Source organism: Clupea harengus, chromosome 11 (genome assembly GCF_900700415.2).
Source record: "Clupea harengus chromosome 11, Ch_v2.0.2, whole genome shotgun sequence".
NCBI classification, from domain to species: domain Eukaryota; kingdom Metazoa; phylum Chordata; class Actinopteri; order Clupeiformes; family Clupeidae; genus Clupea; species Clupea harengus.
The window spans coordinates 11057329-11075321 of NC_045162.1; the positions used below are offsets into that span (position 1 = coordinate 11057329).

The following is a 17993-nucleotide window of genomic DNA, read 5'->3' on the forward strand; positions in this document are numbered from 1 at the left end:
GTGTTCTTCATGCAGCATCTTTAATGTATGCCCACACAGTTCTCTCCTTTTCCTGGCTTGGACTAAGGGGGACTTCCTTTATGCCTTTAGGTTTTATGGGCAGGTTTGAGAGTGCATGTTGCCCCGTTCTTTAGGGTTCCGTCTGATAGCCAGGGTCTACTTATTGCAGGTGTGAATGAGGATGGTGTTCTTGCACTGCTGACAGCGGACTGAGCAGCACCAGGAGAATTTGCAGGAGCACCGCTGCACCACCTCGGCCCGGCCTGATCGGAACCCGGGCCCACAGCACAGCAGCTCACAGCCATCTGGGGCCAGCCGGGACGTACCTGTGGACAGGACAGGAGTTACAGGACAAGACCATACCACTGGAGCTGAACTGCTGTGCCTGTGTGTGTATTATGCGTAATATTACTGAATTTACAGGTAGTATTCTGTAGGTGAAGGACGAGTAGTGTGAATGTGTTAATGCAGATACATTTAGGCTCTCTTAGTATGTGCATGATCGTGGTTTTGTGCCAAGATGGCATTCAAGTGTCTTTACCATTGCAGCGGCGGCCAGCGGTTCCTGGGATACCGTTGTCGGGGTCCAAGCGACAGAAGTCAGGTGAGGCGGCCAGGTAGACCAGGTCCCGGGCTGCAGGTGGCTTGACCTGGGAGTCCTTGGGTAATAGCACTGTTCTGGAACCCACGCGAGACAAGCGCACCTGAGGGACAGGTAGGACCAGTCTGAGTGCTTCTGGAATGGTCATGTATTGGCTGTCCAGTTCACCCATTTGAACCAGTTGAAATGCAAAACCTATTATGGATGCTACCAGCATTGTAGTCAGTGAATTGATATTATGGCTTGATGAAATGGAACTGTGCTCAGAGATCAGAGCAGTCCTGTGTAAAGTGTTGTTTTGTGGTGTTTCTTGTTCTATATGTTGAGTTGGGGTGTGTTGTAGTTATGTGTTGTTGATGTTATGTGTTGTTTTGTGCTATTTGTAAAGTGTGTTGTGTCTGATGTCCTGTGTGCTGTTTGTTTTGTGTTTTGGTGTTGTGTCTGATGTCCCGTGAACTGTTTTTTTGTTTGTTTTTGTGTTCACCTCAGTGGCGCCGTCAAAGCGTTCCTTCAGCACAGCTCCCACGCGGCGGAATGGAGGCATGACCTTCCAGCAGGTCCTGAGCTCACAGGAGCCCGACACACCATGACACTTGCACTCCACCTGCATGTTGTGCAGGATGGCCTGTTGGGACACACCAGAGGACAGCGGGGGGATGGGGGGGGGGGGGGGTAGAGGTAGACAGCATTAATAAATAGTTGTTGCTGCACTATTTAAACTGCCTGTGCCACACCAACATGTGTCTCCCTTTCTCAGCTCTTAGTCACGGCCAGAGCCGGGCCTCTACCCACCTTCCTCCCTGCCTCATTGTTGTGGATATTCATGAGCGGTCGCCCTGACGACAGGCCCTTGGCACGCTCCGGCTCGTCCACAAACGTTTGGGAGAATGCCACGCCGTACGACAGGTTATCTGAACATCCAGACCACTGGAATCCTAACCGAGACAAACGGGGACAGTGAAAGGCAGACAGAAGAATCTAATTATCTTTTAATGATACACAGGGGTAAGGACAATATTATGCATAAGACAGTATAAGCATTTACACATTCAGTGGATGCATTTGTCGACAGCAACTTTACAGTGTAGCTGTACATTCTCATCAGTATGTGTGCGTCCTAGAATGAAATTCATGACCTTAATGTTGTTCATACCTTTCTTTACCAGAGCCACAGGAACATGGTACAGTAGTGTATGGTACAGTATAAGGTAGTATGGTAGATACAGTGGAGTGTAGTACACTAAGTTTCACTTAACAGAAAGGGACTAACTTCTAGAGTTATGATTTGGGGCTGCTTTTGCCACCTTGCATTTGGAGCCTGTGTGCAGGCAGACAGTCTTTCCTGTGAGACTCACCCTCTGGGCTCACCCCCCTGACTTTCCGGTCGCAGCCGCACCTCTCCAGCTCCCCCCGGCTGCAGCCTCGCGTAACTGCAACTGCCAGCGCAGCTGAGGCCAGGGCGTGGACAAAGGCGGCCTCACGGGTGCCTGATCAGAAAGCAGGGAGAATGGAATGTACTGACTTCTGTGATGGACAACCTGGCACATGACAGTCCTACGTCAGGCTCAATACTCTACACCCTTGGAGAGCCGTAAGCCGGTTTCCTGATTTTTGTGATGTATTGAATACTGAAAGTTGCTGAAAGGAACAGCTCCTTTCATTGTGTGCAAACTGACAGGCTACAGTTTTCAGAATTGGGGCATAGCCTAATGTAAAATTGCTTTTGTGTTCCAAGAGCAAAATGGTCTTCATTCTTCCATTCCATTGCTCTTATATACTGGTGTGGTGCACTTTGGGTTAAGAAACCTAATCTTAAACAGCATTCACTGATATGAGTTCTGGATACCTCATCACTTGACAGTGAAATACCACAGGCCTAGCAAGTATGTTGAGTGAATTATGACCTTAATTTTGACAGTTACCATTACTGTTACGACTGCAGCAGTGGGTGACAGTTCTCTGATCGTTGTTATTACAGTTGGTGATAACTAGTAATTGTCAGAGTCAGTAGTCAGTGTTCTCAGAGCTGAGTGAAGGTGACATTGACCAACCTTGGTTCATCACCTGGCCGAAGATGTTTACTCCGCGTGGGGTAGTGGAACAGTTCCAGCGGCGGTTCCGGAACTGGTGCTGACACTGGGGACGTGGAACAGGGCAGAGAAAGAGAAAGAGAGAGAACACGGAGAACCGATCAGAGAGGTGACCGATGCAGAAAGTCAAAGAGTTAGAGGAGAAAGGGATAGAGGCTAAAACACACCGCTTTACTGTCACCGCGGGATTAGTATATGCTGACTCATCTCACATGGTTGGGTGCCAAACGCTCTTTTTAGCTGCTTAAACGATGTATCCGTTTCTTGAGGATAATCTCAAAAACCTCAAGTAAAAACCTCAAAACCCTCAAGTAAAAATCGCAAAACCCTCAAGTAAAAATGCCTGGCTCATAAAGAAAAAGTCCTCCCTGCTATTTTATTCCATTTTTATTCAGAGAGCAGCACAAAGGCTAATGTATGTGTCTGTACACTCTCTGCACAAGGCTCATTATTAATGGCAGTGCAGAAATCATGATTAAAGATCGAACAAAACTGAAATGAGATCCACTGGTTCAGTGTTAAACTGTGAACTGGGTCCAAACATTTTTCAGCTTGGTTCAGTGCAGATGCTGGGTGAGCAAAGGCTGTTTGTTTAAGGTTCCACAGCAGCCTAGAGCCATGACCCTGAACCTATTCTCTAGGGCCCAGAGGTCAAAGGTCAGATCATGTTCATCTTCTGGTAAGATGGGCCATAGCCTTCTACACCAAGTTACTACTCTGGTCCAGAGGCCAGGCCTTTTTTTGATTGAAAGAGGCAAATCATGTATCCTGCAAACATTTGCTTTTTCTGAATTCTCAATACAGTAAACACAGAAGTCAAATGCACCAGTCCAGATGAAAGGGTGACTAGACAAGGGAAGAAGCCATTACTAATAGAATGCAACAGTGGGATCTTTAAATTTGCAATACCTAATAACAATACAGTAGTCAGATATACCACAGCAGAACAGAAACAAAATCTTAGGAAATATGATCTCAGATTATGTGGAAATGCTCAGGGCTTGGTCTGTTACAGAGTTGAACCTCCTGACAGAGTTTCTCACCTCTTCGATCACCATCTCAGCCGCCTTGCGCACGGACTCCATGACCTCCCCACGGGCTCGACACACCCCCACCTGCCCCGCCGACAAGCCCCGCAAGCGTCCGCAGGGGCCGGTGCCCGACACTGGCCGCGAGCGAGGCAACCTGGCTAGAGAACTGGGGGAGGGGCATTTACGGGAGACGGAGAGAAGGAGACGGGGTTTATAAGGACAGTGGCCGTAATACTGCAGGAGTCTGTTTTATTGAAAAGACTGTGCTGAGAGATAGAAAGTAAAAGGATGAGACTGATAGAGAGTGAAAGAGACGAAATAAAAGCAGAGGGAAGAAGGAAGAGGTTAACTGAGGGTGAGAGAGAGAGGAAGACGTGTTTTATTAGACAGGTGAAAATAACACTGCTAGTGTTGGTTGCTGAGGGGAAAGTTTTGTGAGAGAGTGAGAGAAAAGTGAAGGAGAAAGAGAAGAGCAGGAAGGGAGTAAAAGACAGAGGGAAAGAAAAGCAGGTGGGGGGGGCAGAAGGGGGTCTGAGAGAGAGGTTGAGAGAGACAAAGAGAACAAAGACAGCACAAAAAGGAAGGCGAGAGAGAGGGCCTGGGGCGAAGAAAGATGTCACCATCTTTTACAAGTTATAGCATAACAAACTCTCTCAGGCACGCCAACTTACAGCCAGTTGGTTGCCATGGCGTGGTGAGTTGCCCATAGCAACAGCAGGAGGAGTGGTCCTGTGAGATTCACAGTGGAGGCAGTTGGCATCAGACTGTCTGTCTGTCTGTCTGTCTGTCTGTCTGTCTGTCTGTCGGTCTGTGTGGTTGGTCTTTGTGTCCAGCCCGTTTGTCTGTCTGTCTGTCTGCCTTATCTGGTGTGTCTGAAGCCTGGGGATAATCCCCTCATATCTGGAAGCAGAGAACAGCAGAGTCAAGGCATGAAAACACACATCCACAAACCACAGCAGGGCCTTACCACTGTCCCCCTTGTCACCTGGGCCACGGGCAACCTCTGTAGTCATCACTATAACTTAATACAATGGCAGGAAGACTCAAAGTATTTGCAACTCTAAGTCCTATCACATTGTAACAGCTGAACGTGAACTGGCTAATTCTCTCGATACATTTAAAACTCGATCATGATTTAAAAATGCGGACATGCTATTTATGGGGTTTTATGTCACACAGGTGTGCAGGCAGCAGTTGATGTTCTGTTTGAAACTGACATTAGAACCATCACACACACAGCTGTCTATCTGTACTGTGAGGTCATTTTGCCAGGTTACTGCTCCCTGTCTTTTCAGCCCTCACGCGTGTTAATTTAGGTCAGCACTGGAGTAAGCAGTGAGCTAAATAAAGCTTACAACCTGGCCCTGGATACCCTCTGTGGGCTAAATTCTGCTTTAAACTCAAGGCCTGACCATATTCAAACAACAGAGGGCGCTGTTTTATTTACTAAGTGTTAAAGATAGTACATCGGCTATATATACTAGCGCCCTATGGCTCCAAACTTTAGGAAAAGGTGAGGAAAAGACCCTTACCAGGTTTTGGCGCAAATTCTCCAGGTGTTGAGCTCCTTAGAAGTGTGTGAGAGCAAACAGCTGTAGATCCCGATTAATCACACCCTTGGACAATATCACTATAACTTATGAAGTTCTTTCCACTTCTGTTGACAGGATAAAAACTTCCTTGCATGGAATTTGATGAAGATGTATTGAAAATATATCATTTTAGATAACGTGGTATTATCTACCTTTATGCATGATAAGCACAATATTCTTTAAACGTTCACAAAAGAAAAAAAATAGTTCCTTAAAAATGGTTTACCACGACCCAATCAAACTTTTTTCATTTTCTTCGTCTCGTTTTAAAATCTATCTGATGATCAGGTAGATAAATGTAAAGCAAGTTAAAATGGCTTCCTGGAAAAAAAGACTTTAAAAAAAGTATGTAACTAATGAATGTAAAATTAAAAGAAAATCATCAGTCAAAAAGGACTGAATACAGAGTTTCTCTGTTTTCCTTAGTGACTCCCGTAGTCTTCCTTCAATCATGCAGTCCAGTCTGGGGGTGATAGAGGAGTGCAGATGGAGGAGTGGGACAGGGGTTATAAAGGAGGGAGAGATGGAGGGAGGGGGTGGTGATGGTTACTCGACAGTACATTAAGACTGACACTGAGGAATGGCCCTTGTCTTATTGTCCGTGCCAGCACAGAGCATAATATGTGACCCCAGAGCAAAAGGGTACTGCTGAATCGAGCAGAATGGTTAATTCTTCAGTGTGTGTGTGTGTGTGTCTGTCTGTGTGTGTGTGTTGTGTGTTTGTCTATGTGTGTGTGTGTGTGTGTGTGTGTGTGTGTTTGTCTGTGTGTGTGTTTGTCTGTGTGTGTGTGTGTGTGTGTGTTTTAGAGAATGAGAGCTTTCAAGCATTCGACCGGGTATCTGTTTCCTAGTATCAGTGGCGAGCACATCCGAAAATGTTGCCCCTTAAATCCGGACACCCTCACAAAAGGCTGTGCGTGAAAGAGAAAGTGGCCATCTGAAAGCACAAGGAGCCCGCGTAGTAAATAACGCTAAGCCACACAATAGATGCGCGAGGATCCCCAATGCATCACAACACTAACCTGCCCTGTGTGAGTGTGTGAACGTGTCCCACCTAATGTTTAATTTTCCCAAACTTTGTTGCTCTTTTTACGAGTTCTCCCCTCCCCTCCCCAGCTGCCCCTGCCCCTGGTGCCCCCCCCTCTCTCTTTCTCCTCCTCCACATTGTCTTAGAAGAAGGGGTGACATTTAGACAGGGAGGAGAAAACACAGCACCGACAAATATTGGAACTGAGGCTGATAAATCACCTCATGTGAGGAAGAGGCCGAGGAGAGGCAATGGAGAGAGAGAGAGAGAGAGAGAGAGAGAGAGAGTGAGAGAGAAAGAGGGGGAGTGGAGAGGAGAGTAGAGGTTATTAAAACGAGAGATCATGCATGTCCTCTTGTAGGGCTTAATGTTCACAAGACTAATTGTACTCCTGCACCTGCTCATGTCTAGGTAAAGGACGCTAGTCTTCGGTCTTAGTTGGGGTTTATTGCCCACCGATCTCAGCCGTGCCCTGCAGTAGCCAACCTGAGAGTACATTTGGGGTTTAGTGTGACACCTCGCCGTACAGTTGTATCTTTAACACTCCTAATGTGCAGAGGTGTCTGATCTTACTGCGTGATTCATGAAAATCCAGTTCTCATCCAGAATTACGTGTTTATGTGTTAATTATATATTTGTGTTTAAACGTGTCTCATCCAGAATAATGTGTTCATGTATTAATTATATATTTGTTTTTAAACGTGTCTCATCCAGAATGATGTGTTCATGTATTAATTATATATTTGTGTTTAAACGTGTTTGTGTTTTGTTGTGTGTGTGGCAATATCATTTGGAGTAGCTAGGTGGCCTGGTTAACTTTAGCTTCAAATGAATCTATTCAATTCACTAGTATCCAGACATGAGTAAGACGTCGTTCTCTATTTCTTTCTATTTTAATTGAATCTCTAGTTCTGTTATTGTAATGTACTGCCTGTCTGGATGCGGCAACAGAGATGTGTGTCATATGGAGTCTCATTTTGTTCCAGCGTGTCTAACTGACTGCAGCTGATCCCAGCTGTACCTGTCCCCCCCCCCCCCGCCGCCCCCCCTCCCCAGCAAACCTATAAATAACCCCACTGCTCCCCAGCTTCACCACCTGCCTCACTGTTTGCACCTCCTCTTTCTCTCTCCTTCTCTCTCGTTCATTCATTCTCTCTATCCCTCTCTCCCTCTCTTATCCTCCATCTCCCTGTCGTATTCTTCCTTTGTGTCCGGCTGTCCTTCTCGGTGACGTCTGCCGCTGTATCCCCCAGCAACCCCATGGCAATCATTGCTGCGGTGTCACGTCCGGCGCCTCTCGTCTCCTTGTCCCCCGAGCCTTTCACCTCCTGCTCGTAAATAATGCTCCGTCTATCGCCCCTCCATCTGCCCCTGGCCATTTTAGTGCCCACCATAGCAGCTGAGCTGAGATCAGATGAGATGTGGTGACTGAATTGTGATTAATCGTCTGAGAAAGGCTTTAGTGACTCTGGGTCAAGTTAGCATGTGTGGTTACTGTACTCCTTTACGGGCAGGAGATGATGGGTTTCATATCCCAGATGTGGTAAAATGTGTGTGTGTCTACGGTTGAGTCAGGAGTTATACGTGTATAACAAGTTTTCTTCATTACAGTTAAAGTGCAATATTTGTCTCATTATTTGATTACCACACCTCACATGTGTGTGTGTCTGGTGTGTGTGTTATATCAGAAATGGTGTGTTAACTACACTGCTCACCAACGAGTTGATGAGGACTGTGAGTTCTGATGATTATTGGGTGGCTAGTTGACCTAATTCTGGGATGGTTGCCCTGGGTAACAGTTAACGTTTGGGCATATTATGGGATGGCGTCCTGATCCCTCCCCTTGGTCTCCTCACTGATAAGGGCACGTTTGATCTCTTATGTCTGACATTGATTTGGAGTTGAAAAAATAGTGCTCCCTCATGAGTATGTGTTTGGCCATACGCCTGCCCATGCTGTTTGCATTGTAAAACACAGTAGGCAGAATGCAAAGTTCATGTAAATGCACATGCAGGTGGAGATAGCTTCTGTGTAGCTGTTTGTAGCTGTTTGTGTGTTTTATAGCATTAACAGTAGTTAAAGCGATACATGGTTGATAGCATGTGCTGGTGTGAATGTCAGGCACACATGAGGTCTTTAGAGTCAAGGGGAGAACAGAAGAAAGTCTGTGTGTCAGGGGCAGGCAGCATAGAGAGCTCTCATATTATGGGATGGAGGGGATAGAGGGGTGGTTGCTCGGATGGTTGCTCTGTTTATTATGGGATGGTGAATGGGGGTGTGGCTTTCAAGAATATTATGGTCTGGATGTTACCATGGCATGTTTCACACAAAATATCTGGTCAGAGTCCAGAGAAAATTAGCTACTTGGTGACCCCAAATATCAGACTGAGAGGGAAAATGAAGTTAAAGTTTCAGCACATTTATCATTTATAATTTTCTCTTCTAATTCATTGCAAACAAGATTGACCCTGTGTCTCTCTCTTTAGTATTTATGTATGTGTGAGCCAGCGTGTTTGTGTGTGTCTGTGTGTGTGTGTGTGTGTGTGCAGAAGAGAGAGAGATAGAGCAGGCAAGAAAATATTGTGATGACAAAAGACAAATTGAGTGGGATTACACTGTTCCTCTCTGTCGCAGACTGCATGATGCAATGATGTCTGGATTGGTGTGTGTGTGTGATTTGTGTGTGTGTGTGTGTATGAGAGAGAGAGAGAGAGAGAGAAAGCAAGAGAGAGTGTGAGAGATCGAGAGAAAGAGAGAGAGAGTGAGAGAACGAGAGGGAGGGGGAGAGAGAGAGTGAGAGAGAAAGAGAGAAAGAGAGAGAGGTTTTACATTCACAGTTACATCCCCTACTCAGACCATACTTCAACCTTATGCTACTGATACACTGGAGTATATGCCCCATGTGCACCATATTTACATGGATTGTCCTGGTGTGTGTGTGTGTGTGTGTGTGTGTTTACAAACACAATGAGTCCTGGTTCATGAAGAGTGAGGTGGTGCAAGACAGCCCTACACCAGCCCTACACCCCTCACCCCACCACCAACACCCGCCTCTATCCAACTGGTGTTTGTGATTGGTGATTCATCACCCCCCTTGATCTCCATGGTTACTGAGCATGGGAGGGAGAAAAACAGACAGGGGGTGTGGGGGGCGGGGGGGTGGTCTTGGCGGAGTGTGTGTGAGGGAGGGATAGAGAGAGGACATGGCGACAGACGTACATGAGCAGACAGACGTTTAGTAAACTAAGTCTTGCTTCATTTACTCAGTCATCTTACTCAACAAGACCCAGTAGTGTTGCAGTGTGGCTGGACACTGATGCCTACAATAAGGAGAGCCAGGGCAGGTAGCCTTCGTTTTATCCAAACAAAGCTCTTCTAGCGCGGACATTAGGACAGACACAGGCAGTACAGACAAACTCCTTATGCCCAAACAAAGCTCTTCTAGCACGGACATTAGGACAGACACAGGCAGTACAGACAAACTCCTTATGCCCAAGAAAACAAGCCAACAGCAGAAACAAGGGGGGATCCCCTTACAAGTAAAACAAAACCCATGGGCTAAATCTCCTTTGGCAGGCCCAGCTGTTTGCCCAACTAGAGATGTGCACGCTGTAGTAAACCGGGCCGGTGAGAGAGAGAGATATGGGTCGGGCTGAGGATGAATGTGCTGTGGGTCTGTGTACCGGTCCAGACAGGAGAGCCGAACACAGGGCCAGCTGGACCAGGACATGGGTCACTAGGGTTGTTGGGTTCGAGCGTCTCCCCTCCCCGCCGGGAGGAGGTCCAGAGAGTGAGGCTGATGTGTGCAGTGAGGATCAGGCTGACTGAAACTTGGGATTATTCTCCAAGTTCAAATCATGACAAATACAGAGTGAATTATCATTATTCACGTTCATTGACACGCCTATCAATGTTTTTATTTTGTATTAGGTTCCTAGGCTTTGCATGTTGTTTTCCATTTTAACTTGTTTTATTTACCTTTCATTTAAATTTCGATCACTTCTGCTCACATTATTTCATGACCTCTGCATCACTTGTCTTGCTTTGGGAAGCATCAGCTCGAATGGGGCAGATGAAGTATGATGATTTTATGAATGATTTCGGGATGTCAATATACACATAGGCTTCCTCTTAGGATCCAGTACTTTGTCTTTACTTGGGAAAGAGTAGACATTCAAATTACGTGACTGAATGTCATTAAGCTGCCACTATAAGATAACTATTAGAATATGTGTAAAATACTCAAAATTAATGAGTTTCTGTTGTGTAGGATTAAAATTAAGTGCAGAAAGCAAATCGGACTGTACCATCAACCCCAGTCAAATCCTCAATTAGGGTTAGATTAAAGGTACAGTCCACAATTCAAATCCCATACACTTTTTCTCATTCAACAAATTGCTCCTCACCGTCGGTTCAGAGTTGGTGGTTAAAAAAACTCCGGTGTTTGCACACAGTCCTGGACACGCACACAGACACACACACATCCTGGTTCTGTAAATGGGAAGCAGACATAGTGGCTTGGACCGAGCCATAAACAATCCCAGCCAATCTACACCGTGCTTCAGGAGCATGGAGAGGGATAGGTGTAATTTAAATGGCCATTCAGCTCAAATATCGACAGGCTTTTGCGAAACCTATATCTTTAGCGCACTATATCTTTAAGTACATTTACGGGAACATACAACAGTGCAGTAAATTATAATTTGGCAATTATTACATCATTACTTCCAGCAGCATATGTTTGGATGTCCAACCACAGCCATCAAGGCCGCAGCCAAAGAGAACTTACCCTGAGCCGGGGTCAGAGCTTCACCTGGGCTGCATCAGAACCAGAATCAGATTCTATTTAGATAATAGTGTAAACAATCCCAGCTCGCTGCGACTACTTCTTATTACTAAATCACAACCACACTGAGATGGTAACTGACGCTGGAATAGATCGGCCATGATCCATCATAAAGTCAGCAGATGTCTAAGATCAAAACCAGAGTGAGATCTGTTTTTCACTCGGCCTTGGAACAGATATCATGCGGCATGTAATAGTCACAGATCCATTACAAGAAAGTATATTATTATAGATCTGTAGTATTAGTCTATTACTCCTATCACTACCCCACTGACTCATACTGTTTCAGCAGCTATTGAGCCCATCTTATGGGTAGTATCGCGTAAATCAGCAAGCTCAGCACAAAGTGAGCAAATTAAACCAACACTACCAGTCAAGTCATAATTCATAGAACAACAGCCAGACTGAAGTAGAAAAACAATCAATGTGTTGATTGTCCATACAAAGGAAACGTTGTCTTGTCATAATGATCTGGAATTAATTCCTTTAACAGGTTGCAAATGTTGCACTTCACACTGACAGATGCGCTACAATGTATTTATCACAGAGGCAGGGCAGCCCTGTCACCCAGCACAGATGAGGTCTCTTGCCCAGAGCATGCCAGTTCTGTTAGGGCGCAGACAGAGCTACTAGATCTTGTTAGCAATTTGTAGTCTGTGGGGTGCAAAGAAACCGGCCAGGTGGACTGTCAGCCGAAGCATATTATGGTCTGTCACTAGTGGCCCTGGGTTTCCCTGGAGACCATGTGACTGGTATTTTTCTTCTCTCTTTTAGGACTTGTGTTTATTATGGGATGTCAGGCTGCTTATGAGTATTATGGGATGTCTTAGAGGGCGGGTGGGGGCAGTGTCTCCATGGCAACGTGGTTGCTAAGGGGGCTGGGACTAACTGCAAGGGGAAGGGAGTGTGTGTGTGGGGGGGGGGTGATGACTATTATGGTCTGTACGTTGCGAGGTAACTATGCAGAGTTGTGTGAGTGTTCGAGAAGGGGGGGGGGGGGGTGTTATTATGGGATGTCTGCCCCCCCTGATCTCTTTGTGTGTGAGGATGTTAGCTTACTGGTCAGTGACGCTGGGGGAAAAGAGACGGGGGAAGGAGTAGGCGACGTGTTTGGCGGATTGGAATTTGAAAAAGCTTTTTGACCGCTGGATTTTACAAACTACATTTCACTGACATAATACTAACTTCCTAGATAATAATCCTTACATTATACGACGACGAAGTGTGTTTTTCTTGGAATTAATTGTAAGTTAAGAATGCTTATTTCCAGATTAATTTAATTTAAGATAGTGAAATGAATATGGTGTTGTCTGACAAGCCACGCTAATGATCGAATATCGAGCAATAATAGAAGGAATACATGCCACAGGGTGACAGCCGCGTTGACGTAGCGCGCCTCGTATGGCTACCGACTGTCCATAGCTAGCTGTCCGTCTTCCTTGCAGGTTATAACAAATGGTGGGCACATGATGGTCAGACTATGCCCCCATACATTTGTTGAGATCATTAGCGTGCTTTGTTAAAATAAATATTTACAAAAATGCAGCTGTTCAGTTAGTCCGTTGGAACGCTGAAATTCCTAAAAGTTTCTGTTCCCTGCTTGTATCAATGACATGACAATCCAGTGTATGTAGTCTTAATTACACATCGCAAGTATTGTTTACGATTATAAAATGTTCATTATCTTATCTTTCAGCACCTCCACCGCCCCCGACTCCTTGTCAACGACTCGCCATTTGCCCCCCTCCCTAGCTGACAAGATAACCCTAAAGAGGGGCTAGTAAGAAATAAATACTTTATAGCAATACAGTTAATAATATAGTTTGGTGTGGTTATAAACGTGTCAAACATCATGTCGGGCAGTGAAGACGACAGAGATGACTTCGGACCAACGGATGAAAGTGCACTTGTACACGGTAAGGTTCAGCGTGTTTTGCTTAGAAGCTGGCTTCATTGGTTATTTAAACCAGTTAGCTAGCTAACCTTTTGCTAGCTAGCCTGTCACCCTTACGTCTGACTGCCGTGCAGTTGGTAACTTTCCCTGTTGAACTTGTTAGCTACTACTGTAATAACACATAAACCTAAAGCCTCTTTTTACTTGTATCCAACACAAATTGAACATGTTATGGCTCTAAAGCTTTAGTCGATGCTCCACGCTGCCGCGTGTTCTAGTGCCTGCGGTCACTACTAGCTATCATGGTGACGGAAGAGATTACCCAACTAACTAACCAACACGCCCATTTTGTTTACTATCAGTGTGTTTGCGAGGGATACATTCATTTAAGAACAATACCTATTCGATATAAAACACGTTACGTTCTGTGTGCTAAATAGCTCTGTTGTTCAATGGAGTTGGACGGCGAAGACTAGTTCTACTTAAATGCGTCCGTTTTCACTGCTAGTATTTCACCAGATTAACCAAACTGTTTACATCCTCTCACCCCGGCGCCCCCGCGCCTCCGCAGTTTGTAGCGTCTCCACACTAGCGTTTTCATCCTATCAAGGACGGGGTCGTGTTTTATTCATTTCTATTGGTCTATTGATCGATCCCTGTTAGATTATGCATTTGTGTACATTTCTAGTTTTAGTCATATTTAAGGAGAAAACAGCAATTTCCGCGCAGTTTGCATAGTGTAAAAGTCTTTCCTCAGGCCCGAACCTCCTTTCCTAGTGCCACTTTTGAATAACTTAGGAGCTCATACTGTTTGTGCATATTATAAGGGGGCAAAAGAAGTACCTGCCTGATTCAGGTATTTTATATTTTATGACAATAAATGCAATAATAATAACAGTTATTATAATAGTAGTATCTATTGTTAGAAGTAGCTTCTTTTTCTTCTTATTGTTATTAGCCTGATATTAAGAGATACTAATAGCATGTGTATGTTCAGCACTTTGGTCAGCTTTGGTTGTTTAAAATGTGCTCATAAATAAATGTCCTTACTGAGTTACCTACTAAGTCATCTCTCTCAGATGAGGAGGAGCCTGAAGAGCCCGCTGAGGTGGAGGCCCCAAAATCCAAAAAGAAGAAGAAGGCCAAGAAGAGCCGCGAGAGCAGGAGCAGTAAGAGGCAGAAACCCCCCAGAGAGGTAAAGCACCCTGCATCGCTGCAGAGACTGGACCAGATCCGGCCCGCCTCTGGTGCGGATTGGGAGGATCCACTTCAGCATTTGATGCTAGTTTGGATGGGATGCTCCCATCACATCTTACACCCGATACACCCTACATAATCTCATCTTCATATGGTCTGAGTCTAAGTTCTAAGTCTCCTATGTTTTAGCATTCAGCTCATGCCTTGTTCAGAGCCACGTCCAGTTCAATGTAGGCAGAGAAATAATCACCACATATGTGCTCTGGGGTTTGAACCCATTGTGTTCTGATACCATTCTACATGCTGCTTCAGTAAGTGGACCACACTATAGGAACAGTCATAAGTCACACCATCCATTAATAGGGCCATGGTTATTTAGCATCTTTGTCAGAGAGCCCATTCTTGAAGTGGTGGATTTGAGGCAGCCCAGGAGCAGGTCTTCTGTTTTACCCTGTGGCGCCCCTGACAACTTCCTGTTTGTCTTGTGCCAGCAGGAAGTGCCAGTGAGTTCTCCTGAACCTCTGGAGGCTGTGGGTCTGGCAGAGCCTGAGGAGGAGAGGGAGAGGGAGGGGGCCAGGTCGGAGAGTGAGGGGAGTGACTACGCCCCCAGCAAGAAGAAGAAGAAGAAGTCCAGCTCGTCCAAAGACAGAAAGAAACCATCTGCTGCAGAAAAGAGCAGTGGTGGCAAGAACAAAAGGAAAGATCCGGAGCCCGAGGATGAGGAAGATGACGACGATGATGGTCAGGTGAGGAAGCTTGTAGTTTGGAGATTTAGTGATGGTGGTGTGGGAGTGAATGAACGAGAGAGTGAAAGAGCATGAGTGTGTTTATATGTGTATATTTACAGTATGAAACCGTCACATATGTACCAGTAGTCAGCAGCTATGAGGACTCCTTGAAGCTCTAAGAGACAGGTTAGCCCCCATATTAGTGTGTCTGACCCCCTTGCTAAATATCCAAGGTTCAAACTCAATGAGAGACGTTTGCACAATGCAAGTGACACATCTATTGCAGGGGGAAACTCTGTTTTAAGCATTGTTGGAAAGGAACTTATGCTTAACTAAACTGATAAATGGTGATGTTATGATATAGTTGTGTATAATGCTATGTATGATATAGTTGTGTATAATGCTATGTATGATATAGTTGTGTATAATGCTATGTATGATGAAGTTGTGTTGTAATCATTTTGAGGAGAAATATGAAGCTGATGGCTGTTGTTTTTGCAGGAACCTAAGACATCAGCCCAGCTGTTGGAGAACTGGGGCATGAAGGATATCGATTACAGCTTCACCCAGCAGGATTACAGTTCCTTAACTAACTACAAAGCCTTCAGCCAGTTTGTCAGGTACACTCATAGACCCTACAGATCTTACACACACCTGTTCTACTTGTCTTCTCTTGCATTTTGTCATCTCTCTCTCTCTCTCTCTCTCTCTCACACACTCTCTTTCTTTCTCCTTCTCCCCCCCCCTCTTTCTTTCTCTCTCTCACTCCCTCCCTCCCACCCTCCCTCTCCTTAGGCCGCTCATAGCAGCAAAGAACCCCAAGATCGCTGTGTCTAAGATGATGATGGTCCTGGGGGCCAAGTGGCGAGAGTTCAGCACCAACAATCCCCTCCGTGGGTCTGCCAGCGCCAGCGCAGCCCTGGCCGCAGCCAACGTGGCCGTCGCCGTGGAGAGCATGGTGTCCGGGGGCAACGGGACAGAGGGAGCGGGCACGACTGGGACCACCACACCTGCTAATGCCCCCTCAGAGCCACCTCCGCCCCCTCCCCCTACCCCACCTGTGCCTCAACAGCCAGCTGCACCGCCGCCACCACCTGCTCCGCCATTGCGCAAGGCCAAGACCAAAGAGGGCAAAGGTCAGAGGATCAGGGTCATTACAGGGGTGAAGTGAACCTGAATTGAACTAGTTCATACACTAGCCAGCATGAGGTGTGGGGGCTTGTTTTGAAGCTCTTTTATGAAGCAGCCAGGCGTCATAAAAGCTTATGAAGTAAGAACATAAGACTGTTACCTAGTACTATTATTACTACTACTACTACTACTGTTACCACTATTACTACTACTACTACTACTACTACTACTTCTACTACTACTACTACTACTACTACTATTACTACTACTACTATTACTACTACGACTACTACTACTACTACTATTACGACTACTACTAATACTACTACTACTACTACTACTACTATTACGACTACTACTAATACTACTACTTCTATTACAGCTATAATACCTTAATAGATGTTGGCGAGAGGGAGGTTAATCAGTATAAAACAGATAGAATTAATGAAATTGCTGTTAATCAGATATTGAAAACAAAGGGCAGTATCAGGAATGCTGCATTCTCTTGATTTAGACTCGTTGAACGAGACGTTGAACTCTGACGCCATGTCTAACTAACGCTTTGTGCCACAGGCCCCAATGCTCGCAAGAAGAGCAAGCCAACCCCAAAGCCGGCAGACAAGAAGTCCAAAGCCAAGAAGGTGGCGCCCCTCAAAATCAAACTGGGCAGCTTCAAGAGGAAGCGTTCCTCGGTAGGAGACTGAGTTAATTCACTACTCCTGTGATCCAACACACTTACAAATATAAACACACACACACACACACACACACACACACACACATACACAAACTGAAATCTCAAACATTAGCATGCTAGTGCTGTGTGTTTTCTGTCTGTGTCTAATCTATAAGCCACGCCTGCCTTACTCTCATTCAGCACAAACAACTCCACACACACACACACACACACACACACACACACACGTAAATGTGAAACATGTAAGATAAATTCAGTTTAGGTATGAATTTATTAACATTTTATTTCTATTAACAATGTATGCCCATTTAACCAGTATAACTAAAGGCAGTTGGAAAACAGGTTTCAGACAGAGGGGCCTAAGATAACATTCAAAGCACATGCTTTCAAGTTTAGAATGACCAGTGACATAAATTCCAAGGTCATAGGGCAGCCTGGGCAGGAGACAGATGAGATAGGGAAACTATCTGTAAGAAGGGAGTTGGAGACTCACAGAAACTTAATTGTCAGGCCAGAAATTACGACTAAAACATGCAAGTCACAGAGAGGCGTATACCTGGAGGCCCTCAGTGAAGACTGGACTTATAAACCATTATGATCACATGTAAAATTTAGAACGCGTTCTCCAGCTGTGGGTGACAGAGCTATTGTGAACTCTGCATCTCCGACTGAATCTTGTCCAATCCTAAAACCAGTAAACTCAACTGTATCAAACCAAGTGCTACGTGTGGCGGTCCGTTACTCTGATTTCTCTGTAAACCAACATGCAATTAATTTTAACTTAACAAACACTATGCTGCTTTAAGTGCTCTCTCCTGGTGTGCTGTGTGCAGAGCGGAGAGGACGAGGAGGGCGACAGTGACGTTGACCACTTCTCCGTGTCCGACGGCTCCAGCCGAAGCAGCCGCTCCAAGAAGAAGCCCAAGAGCTCCAAAAAAAAGAAGAAAGGTCAGCACCAGGCATGCCCTAACCCCGTGATCCTGTGACCCCTGACCCTGGGAATGTTTATGCCACATTGTTAGCCTGAAGGTCATGTTCACGTCTATGTTTAAAGTACAGTGTAGCTCATTTTGCCCAGCATATCTGCAGTGACATTGGGTTTGTATTTGAGGATATGTCTCTAGCCTCGCTAAGTCTGTAAAGGCTCAAAAACTGAAGC

The 17993-nt window shown here is 45.5% G+C and overlaps 2 protein-coding genes across 5 annotated transcripts in view; one reads left to right on the forward strand and one right to left on the reverse strand.

The window, feature by feature from the left end:
* Positions 1-156: 156 nt before the first annotated feature.
* wnt4b (wingless-type MMTV integration site family, member 4b) lies at positions 157-5335 on the reverse strand. The gene is made up of 9 exons (XM_012829092.3): positions 5255-5335; positions 4394-4622; positions 3735-3888; positions 2653-2737; positions 1957-2088; positions 1394-1536; positions 1086-1226; positions 542-704; positions 157-326 (listed from the first exon to the last, which is right to left on the reverse strand). Exons 2-9 carry the CDS (start codon positions 4480-4482, stop codon positions 157-159), a joined length of 1077 nt encoding a protein of 358 aa, XP_012684546.1. The 5' UTR covers positions 4483-4622; positions 5255-5335.
* Positions 5336-12181: 6846 nt separating this feature from the next.
* Positions 12182-17993, forward strand: part of chd4b (chromodomain helicase DNA binding protein 4b) — a 28873-nt gene continuing 23061 nt past the window's right edge. For 2 of the 4 annotated variants that reach the window (XM_031575761.2, XM_031575764.2), the window contains exons 1-8: positions 12182-12432; positions 12884-13103; positions 14161-14276; positions 14770-15024; positions 15508-15626; positions 15802-16142; positions 16711-16829; positions 17668-17782. In XM_031575761.2, the coding sequence (XP_031431621.1) occupies positions 13040-13103; positions 14161-14276; positions 14770-15024; positions 15508-15626; positions 15802-16142; positions 16711-16829; positions 17668-17782 (1129 nt within the window). In that variant the 5' untranslated portion in view covers positions 12182-12432; positions 12884-13039. The remainder of the gene's footprint in view (positions 12433-12883; positions 13104-14160; positions 14277-14769; positions 15025-15507; positions 15627-15801; positions 16143-16710; positions 16830-17667; positions 17783-17993) is intronic. The other 2 variants (XM_031575763.2, XM_031575765.2) reach the window with 1 other exon arrangement.